Raw genomic sequence first — 10,044 nt, forward strand, 5'->3', positions numbered from 1 at the left:
GCTAGCACCTATGTTTTAAGCCCACTTTAGCTGGTACCCAATGAAGATTTAAGCCTAGCTTAGCTAGCATTCAATGAAATTTAAGCCTAGATTATTAGACACTCAAGGAAGTTTTAAGCCTAGTTCAGTTGGCACCTAATGAAGTTTTAAACCCAATTTAGCTGGCACTAATCAACAAAGTTTTAAGCCCAACTTAGCTGACACCCAATGAAATTTAAGCCCAGTTTAACTAATCTCTAATGAAAATTTAAGCCTAATGTTGTTGGCACCGATAAAGTTTTAAGCCCGGTTTATTTGGCATCAATGAAAATTTAAGCCAAACTTAGTTGGCACCCAGTAAAAATTTAAGCCTAATTTAGCTGACACCTAGGTTTTAAGCCAAGCTTAACTAGCACCCAATGAAGATTTAGACCTAGCTTAGTCGGCACTTAATGAAATTTAAACCAAGATTATCTGGCACTTAATGAAGTTTTAAGCCTAATTTAGTTGGCACCCAATGAAATTTAAACCTAGTTTTGTTGACATCCAATTAAAATTTAAGCCTAGTATAGTTGGTACCAATAAAAATTTAAGCTTAGTTTAGTTAGCATAATAGTCCAGTTTAGCTAGAATATAAACCTAAATCAGTGGTCACCCATATTCGACTTGCAGTTTAATCCTGATCATCCTTATCATTTGACCCGTAATTTAATCTCGGTCACTTCACTCGGCTTACAGTTTAATCCCAATCATCATTACCTTTCAACTTATGATTTCATCCCAATCATTATAAAAAATAAAAAATAAAAAAATGAAAAAAAACAAAGAATAATAATCTTCGAAGCCCACTAATGGCCTATTGCTAACCATTAAACAGAAAAATAAATAATAAAAATATAAAAATCATTAAATAATAAATATATAATAATAAATAAGTAATATAAATATAAAAAAATAAAAACAAATTAAAATGTTATACAAATTCAAATATATATATACAAATAAAATATAAAAAATATAAAAAATATTAAAAGATATATATCAAAATTATAAAGGGAGTTTGACCCATAATAAAGTCCTAAGAGCCCATAAAATATGGCTTTAACCTAAAGATTAAAGAAGCCCATTTGGCTAAAAAAAGAAAAATTGTATGAAAAGCCAAAATACATGCATGAAATTGGGTGGCCAACATGGGAAGCTGCTGGAAAAAAAAAATACAAAGAGAAGAAAACTACAAAGGGTAACATGAACATCAGAGCAAAAAGGCATGAACATGAGAAAGGGGTATGGTTTGAAGGCTTCGCATTGTAAAAACTGAAGAAAACTAAAAAAAAAACTAGCACTGGAATTGAAAAAATTATAGAGAAAACCAAAAAAAAAGAAAACCAAAAAAGCAAAAAAACCTGAAAAGAAAATGTGGTGGAGGCAAAAAAGGGATGTTTTTCAAAAGAGGCATCCAAGGCATGAGGAAAAACTAAAAGTGCAAACTTGAAGAAAGGAAAAGGGAAAGGAGGAACATTCAAGCAAGAAGAAAACCAAGGGAGAATTTTTGGCAAAAAATAGGAGAATAAGCCAAGAGAAAAAGTAGCATTTGGGTGGAGGAAATAAAAAAATAAAAAAAAAAAGAAATAGGGAAAAGAAAGAGAGGAGAAAAACCAATGAAGGAAGAGGTAAAAAAGGCATAAAAATGGCAGAAAAGCCAGTTGCAAGAAGTGGCAAGCAAACAGAAAAAGAAAGAGGCGGGCATTTGGACAAAAGAATAAAAAAAATTGAGCAAACCAGTAGCAAATAGAAAGGAGGAAAAAGAAAAAAAAACACTAGCAAGTAGGCGACATAGGCCAGTAGAAAAAGCAAAAAAAATAAGGAAGCTACAAAAAAAACTGGTAGCAGAATTAAAAAAAAGGGGTAACACAAATAGTAGCAACATGAGAAACCAATTGCCAAAAGAAACAAGAAAAAAAAATGAAGAACTGGGGTACTCATTTTTTGCATGAAGTGGTTTGGTATGAACTTAAAGCTCCATTAGGTTCTGTTTGCATGAAATTCATGCTTTGCATTGAACTTGTTTTGGTTTTCCTTTTCATTTCCTTTGCATTTGTTTAATATATCAAGGTTGCATGGAGTCAAGGTTCATTTGTTTCTATTTGTTTTTTTATCATTTTTCATTTTTCTGGTTCGGCATACTTTGTTTGCAGGAGCATAAGCCTTCATTTCGTGCACTGGATGGGGTATACTTTCTCTTGTAGCTTATATTAATTTGGGAATTAATTGAAAAAAAGCTTTGATTCAAAAGAAAATGCATTTAGGAAACCATATGAAGAGTAAACCATTTTTTTTTTTAGTTATATATACATTTCATTATTATTTTGTTAATAAACAAAGACTTAAAACATGAGGCTGATAATTTATTTTTAAAGATTATTTTCATTTTATATTTCATATTATTCATATTCATGCACATTTTTTATGTTGGTTAAGCGTGGTTATTATTTAAGTTTCATGAATTTCATTTTCCTTGTTGATCACATTTCAATGTATATTTTAATTTTTATGCAATTTAATTCTTCATGCTTAAATTCCATACTTTGAATATAATTTACTTCCTATATATTTTTAGATTTATGCAAAAACTAATAATGATAATTTTTTTAAAAATATATAAAACAAAATTATGAAATCCTAGCCTACATGTTGGAAGGAATAAAAACGTTTTTTAAAAATAATAATAATAGTTCTGCTTAGATGTAGGAAAATTATTAAATAAAAAATTAAATAATAAAAAATTAAATAATAATAATAATATTTTAATAAAAAAATATAAAATATAAAAATTCATTTTTTAGAGAAATCGAAAAAACAAACTTTATCTAAAAGTTTACCTAGAAGTTGGAGATTTCTAAAGAGGTGTGTAAAGTTTTGAAATATTAAAACAAAACTCTAAACGGAATCTTAAATGAAACCCTAAACCTTAGGTAAACCCAAGAACCCTAAAATCCTAGGTGAATCCTTGAACCCTAAATGAAACCCTAAATCATAAGCAAACCCTAAAACCCTAAGGTGAAACCTTAAATTCATTCCAAACCTTAAAATCATCCCAAGATTCAAGAGTTGATATGAAAACTTTTTATGAAATAATCTATTCCTGAATGTTGCATAGATGATAAGGTATTTAAGAAAATTTATGTCATTAAGAAGTTTTATACATTTTTGCAACTTAAAATAAATTTGTTTTGTTAAAATAAAAAATATATAAATATAAAATAATAAAGAATAGAATGAGATTTTAAATATAAATAGTTATACCTAAACTCTATCTAGAGATTGGAAAGTCTAAGTGATCTTTTTATATTTGAAAATCTGATTCCTAAATTCGCATTTTGTCATCATTTGCATGCATCTCCTTTTTTTATATTAATGTGTACATGTATAATGCTTATATATGTTTATTCTAATTATTGATGTTTAAAATTAATTCTATTATATTTCTTTTTTTTTATTGCATAAAAAGTTCTTAAAAAAATTTAGTTTCAAACGAAGAAAACTAAAATAGCTTTTCATGAAATATAAGTGTTGGCATTCTATCTCGATGTTGGAGAGTTACCAATAATTATCATTTACAAAGAATGTTATTTTATTATTTTATAAGGAATGTTGCGATAAATTTTAGATGAAAAGATTATTTTTGAATTATGCTTTTATGTTAAAGAATTTGAAGGTATTCTTCAATCTAAAATTTTCATAATATTTTTTAATAAAGATTTTTTAAAATTAATTTTCTTTCTAAAAGATGAAAAAAATTATAAGTAAATTTTATATAGAAACCATTTTTGTCCAAAGTTATAAATACCACATGATTAATTAATATTAATTTTATTGGTTTTGTGGGGATGTTGATCTTTCTTTACGCATAACCGACTCCTGAACTTAATCTTATTTCATAGATCAAAATTATCTTTATAATAAATTTTAAACCCGTTTTATTATTTTATTAAAAAGATAAAATTTTTGGATAACTAATCACACCATAAAAAAGATATTGGGGGTAACTCCCTGTATTTTTTCACAAATTTTAATTTTTACATCCAACAATTGCGTTTTCAAACTGATACATTATGACAAGTATATTCTAATTACTTTGAAATTTCAGTTGTATCCTCTGACAATACATGTTTTTATTTTTTTCCTTCTATTTTCTTAATTTTAACCAATCTCTTTTAATAGTAGTACGTAGTTGTTCAAATTACAAATTAGAACCTTATTAGAAAAAGAAAACAATTATTATTGGGATAAAAAATCAAGATACCGGAGTTTCTATCTAGAGAGAAAAGAAGGTTGCTTTGCCTGAAGCTAGGTGGTGATCAGGTATTCATCCACGTCAACATAGTTGTTGTTAATTAGAAGCATTCGCAACAAGCTTATCACGTTCAGACTCTTGTATTGAAATTTTGTTGAATTTAGCAGTTGGAGAATAATGTAATCAATAGATGGAATTGGAGAATTGCTATTGAAAGCTCCTAGTGTAAGAATCTTAAAAAGTTTGAATTCATACGAAATGTGAAATTTGTTACTTTTACTTTGTTCTCAATGTAATATCTTAATGCCTATTTTACATTGTGTTCTAATCCTACTTTGCTTGTTACTTTATACTATAACTAAATTATAATCCATGCGGTGCATATGAATATATACATATATATATATATATAAACTAATTTCTTTTAAAAATTATATTCAAATCTTTAAAGCTCATAGCATATATAAAATTTATAAATATTGACTTGTCATTAAAAAATAAACTTTCTAAAAATAGTAAAAAAATTATGTTTTTCTTTTGGATATTTTTGTTTACAATAATATTTATACACCTATAAAATTTTATCAAATAAAATAAATTATATCTTTTTTTAAAAAATAAAAATATATATTATTGAATGATAAATTAAATAATAAAAGAATTATTAACACATTTTCACTTTAGTAATCTTAACTAAATTATTATACAAAATATGAAAAAAGTTAAAAAATATGTGAAAAGAGAAAAAAAATTAATTTTTATAAGAATAAAACTATAATAATAATAAAATATATTGTAGAAAAAATATATAAATAAAAAAAACAAATTGCAATAGTAACAGAATATACCTTAAAAAAGTTACTGAAAAAATAAAAAAATTGATGTATAACACATTACATTTGTAATCTTAAATTTGTAGAAAAATATTTTAGTGACAATTAGGATTAAATAGATAATTTTTAAAACTTAAAATGGATATAATAAGTGATAAAGATAATATTAAAATTTTTGCATTTATTTGAAATATAAATTTCATAATTAGAGTTCAAATAGATATAATCATTTTGATAATCTTATTATTTAAAAATTAAAATAAAATTTTTTTGAATTTTCAAAATCTTACATCAAATTGCTTGAATTTTTAATGTCTTACGTAAATTTGTTAAATCAAGATAAAAAATTTGTTGAAATATTTCAATAAACTTAATCTTTATAATTTTTAAACATGTTTGAAAGATTTTGATAATTAAATAATTTTTTAAATTAAAGTTATTTGCTAAAAGATTAAAATTATTTATTAAAAACTAAAGCCCATATTTCATATTTTTAATTTTAGAATATATATATATATATCTCTAAATTGATTTGATTTTCAATTCTAATTTAAATAATTTTAAAATTTACAATTTTTTAATTTGTAATTAAAAGAAACTATTTTATTTTTTAAAAAACTATCTTACGTATCATTTAAGAGAGTTGTTCACATAGATGCTTGTGTGATAAATTTATTTATGTATTTTGTTACATAATATATATATATATATATATAAGATAAAAGTAATTTTTAAACTTTAGAAATTAGATAATACTTTTGGGAGTTTTAGAAGGAAAGACCTTCTAATTTTATTGCACTTTTGAGTAACAATCAAAAAGATTTTATTGTACTTGAAATTTTTTAATAGTAGAACAATTATTTAATCCGTAAATGTAGATAAGTGGCCGCGCCATGTAAATTATAGTGCATTTTGGTTTGGTTGATTTATCTGTGTGTTTTTCCGTTGTTTCTTGGACAAATTTTCAACCGAAGAGCAAAAGTCTAGGCTTAGGCAAAGCTTCAGAGCAAAGGAAGTTAAACTATTAACGAACAGCTTTCCTTAATTGTCACATGACTGAAACGGCACGATGACACCAATTTTGTTCGGCTTAATATATATGAGGTTAGCTATTTTGAATACAAAATCCAACTCCTTCCAAACCACTATCACTAACGATAAAACTGTCTATAAACTATACCTGTACATGGATTTAAGTTTGAACATTAACTCCATTCATTCTACCATATTTATCAGACCAATTCTGATAATAGTCTTCATCAGAATATCTTCAAGGGCACGAAGATAAGCAAGAAGTGATCTCAAAGTTCCTAAAACAAGTATGTTATTCAGGAAATTTTTTACTATATAAGTGAAAGGATTCATCAAATTTTAGTGTGCCTTATCAATTTTCAACTCTTCAATCCTAGCAGCTACCCCGCCATGGCATACAAAAGCCAGTACCAATGCATTTGTTTGGCCTTAATCTTCACAGTTGGTGCTTTAGTTTGTCAAGCCACATCACGCTCTCTTCAAGATGCATCGATGTATGAAAGGCATGAGCAATGGATGGCCCGTTATGGACGAGTGTACCAGGACAACAATGAGAGGGAGGGACGTTTCAATATTTTCAAACAAAATGTGGCTCGCATAGAATCTTTCAATAGTGCCAATGACAAACCTTACAAGCTCGGTGTCAATCAATTTGCAGATCTTACAAACGAAGAGTTCATTGCTTCTCGAAATAGGTTCAAGGGCCATATGTGTTCCAACAAGGCTACGACTTTCAAATATGAAAATTTCACTGCATTACCTTCTACCGTGGACTGGAGAAATAAAGGAGCTGTAACACCTATTAAGGACCAAGGCCAATGTGGTATGTTCAAAGTTTTTATAAGAAATAATGGTTTTTGGTTCTTCCAGCTAATTATTAGTTCTAACTATCGATGTATGATTGAAATACAGGAAGTTGTTGGGCATTTTCGGCTGTGGCAGCCATGGAAGGGGTTACTAAACTAGCAACAGGTAAGCTAGTTTCCTTGTCTGAGCAGGAGTTGGTTGACTGTGATACCAAAGGTGAAGATCAAGGCTGTCAGGGTGGTTTGATGGACGATGCTTACCAATTCATCCAGAAAAACAAAGGCCTCACAACTGAATCGAATTACCCTTACAAGGGAGTTGATGGCACATGCAATACCAACAGGGAAGCCAACCATGCAGCCAATATTAATGGACATGAAGACGTGCCAGCCAATAATGAAGAGGCATTACAGAAGGCAGTTGCAAACCAGCCGGTTTCTGTTGCTATTGATGCTGGGGGGTTTGAATTCCAGTTCTACTCAAGTGGTGTATTTACAGGAGATTGTGGCACTGACCTAGATCACGGTGTTGCTGCTGTTGGTTATGGAGTGGATGCTGATGGGACTAAGTATTGGTTAGTAAAGAACTCTTGGGGCACTAGCTGGGGTGAAGAAGGGTACATTAGGATGCAGAGAGATGTTGGCGCAAAGGAAGGCCTTTGTGGCATAGCAATGCAAGCTTCTTACCCTACTGCTTGACCTTCATTACCATAGCCTATATATATATATTCTGCTCTCGATGTAATATAAACATATTTAAAACAAACATGAGACCAATAGGAACTATGATGTCTGCTTTCAATATCCTCTATGTGCTTGTATTTTCTAAGAAAAAGGAATTACTGAAGGAATGACTTGTGTATTATATATTACATTAAATTATTTATCTACTATCGTCTCACTTGCACATCTCAGCTCTTTTATTTTTTAAACCACAATTTTATGACTATTCCAGTGCCTATATATGGAATACTAGTGCCATTTTTTTAAATAGAAGGACCATTAATTCATCTTGATTCTGTGGGCTAACGGAAGTTCCTTTTGTGAGTTTAAGAGGGAGAGTGCGAAGGAAGTATCAATATTTGAGAGAGTTGAGAAAACCGCCATAACTAATAAAAATAGTGATGAGCACATCATGTGGAAAAAAGAAATGATGACTTGCAGCAGCATCAGCTTGAATTCTTGACAAATGAACAGTAGAAATGGAGTACTTGATAATTAGACTAGAAGGTCTGAAGAGTGAGTATAAACATCTATTTTCTTGCGAATATCAAGCAAGAAAAATGATCCGCCAACTATTCTTCTTCCTGAGTAATCCTAAAATTTTTTATTCTTTGTTAAATAATTATTTATTTATGTATATCGAAAAAATATATATTTAATAATATTAATAATGATATAATTATATTTTTTTTCTTTAGACATGAGGATAATTGTAATAATATAGAATTATATTATTTCAAATTTTTATTTACAAATTTTTACATATATTATAAATTGACACCCTAAAAATAATTTGGGTCCGTTGTTGGTCTCACGTGAGCCAAATTCCCATTGTTGAGGAATCACTCAACTCCATCTGCTTTATGGCTCCACCAGATCATATTGGACCTCAAACAAAAGTTGGAACTCAACACACTGCGACATTTTAGCTTCAGTATTTAAGGTTGCTAGATAGGGCTTTGTAATCTCTGAGGGTTTGGGAACCCAATAGTTGAACGTAGGGAAAAAGGCAGATAAAAAGTATTTTTCATAAACTCAAAATTGAAGAATCATCATCAATTTTTTTTTAATATGATTGGTTATCCAAAAATTTTTATTTTTTTAATAAAACATTTAAAACAAGTTTAGAGTTTATTAAAAAAAATTTATTATATGCGAAATCAAAATTAAGTTCAAGAGTCAATTACGCTTTGGGGAAATATTAGTATTCCCACATTGCCCGTTGAAAATAATATCAATTGATTACATGTTATTCTTAAATTTTGATAAATAATCCCATGCATGTGCACCTACATAAACTACTTGGACTTGCAATCACTTGAAATTACAATTCTGACCTTCTTAATAGCTGAAATTACCAACTTAAATGTTGCATGAATTTCTTTTATTTTTCTTCAATATTACGTCATTCTAACTCCATTGAACTTCACAAAACCAATCTTGAACTTCTTTTTCATTCTTTAACTTCAAGATTTCTAAGAAAATTAATAACTTCTAAGAACATCACAAGATTCTTTTTTATGCACAAAAAATATCAAGATTGATCAAGAATATTCCAGATTTACTTTTTCTCAAGAAAACCTACAAAATAGAAAATTATGCCATTTAGGTATAAAAAGAACATTATTTTGTTAAGAATCAAGTAAAAATTAATCATTTAAGCACTAAAAATAAGCCTAAACAACTTTATTTTATAGAGTTATCAAACCCCCCAAGTTAAACTTTTGTTTGTCCTCAAGCAAAAATAAAACCAAACTAGATAGCATGTTAGACATCATCACACATTCCCAATATTAGATTCTTATGATTCCTCAAAAATTGCATAATAACTTTATCTTAAAAGAAAATCATAAGCATATATCCAACACAAAGTTCATTTAAGAATAAGCTTGCATTCCACTCACAAATTTTTATGTGCGTGTAAATAATCTATCTCTAATTAATTCGAGATATTTAACTAAAGCTAAGTAAATATGAAATTAACAAATCACCTCAAAGCATGCACAAATCTCATAAGTTTGCTTTTCACATACTCTTTCCCCTAATATCGCCACAACTTAACCAAAGATCAATAGGTTTTTATTAAGCTTGTAATGCCAAGTTAGGGTTAAGGTATGATAAAGGAAAATTTAGGCCCATAAACCCCAAACATGCATTACATAGGATCTACACTTTTATGAGAGAACTTCCAAGAAAATATAATACCCCCAAACTTAAATTCTTTTTTCTTTTTCTTTTCAAACAACAACTTTTTATTGATTTACATGAATACCTTACTGTTTTTCACTTTTTCTCTTTTCTTTTTTTTTTCTTTTGTTGAAAAGCTATTTTTAGCGTTTGCTTTTTCTATCCTTTGCTTGAAACCAAATTTTGCACA

General features: G+C 28.2%; 1 protein-coding gene across 1 annotated transcript; it reads left to right on the plus strand.

The window, feature by feature from the left end:
* The first annotated feature begins 6,133 nt into the window (after positions 1-6,133).
* LOC149516526 (senescence-specific cysteine protease SAG39-like) lies at positions 6,134-7,643 on the plus strand. Its single transcript, XM_089767296.1, has 3 exons — positions 6,134-6,425; positions 6,519-6,961; positions 7,051-7,643. Exons 2-3 carry the CDS (start codon positions 6,529-6,531, stop codon positions 7,641-7,643), a joined length of 1,026 nt encoding a protein of 341 aa, XP_089623422.1. The 5' UTR covers positions 6,134-6,425; positions 6,519-6,528.
* The last annotated feature ends 2,401 nt before the right edge of the window (positions 7,644-10,044 follow it).

The sequence above is a fragment of the Durio zibethinus genome, chromosome 10 (assembly GCF_047325235.1).
Source record: "Durio zibethinus cultivar Kanyao isolate XHJ-2024 chromosome 10, ASM4732523v1, whole genome shotgun sequence".
Taxonomy (NCBI): Eukaryota; Viridiplantae; Streptophyta; class Magnoliopsida; order Malvales; family Malvaceae; genus Durio; species Durio zibethinus.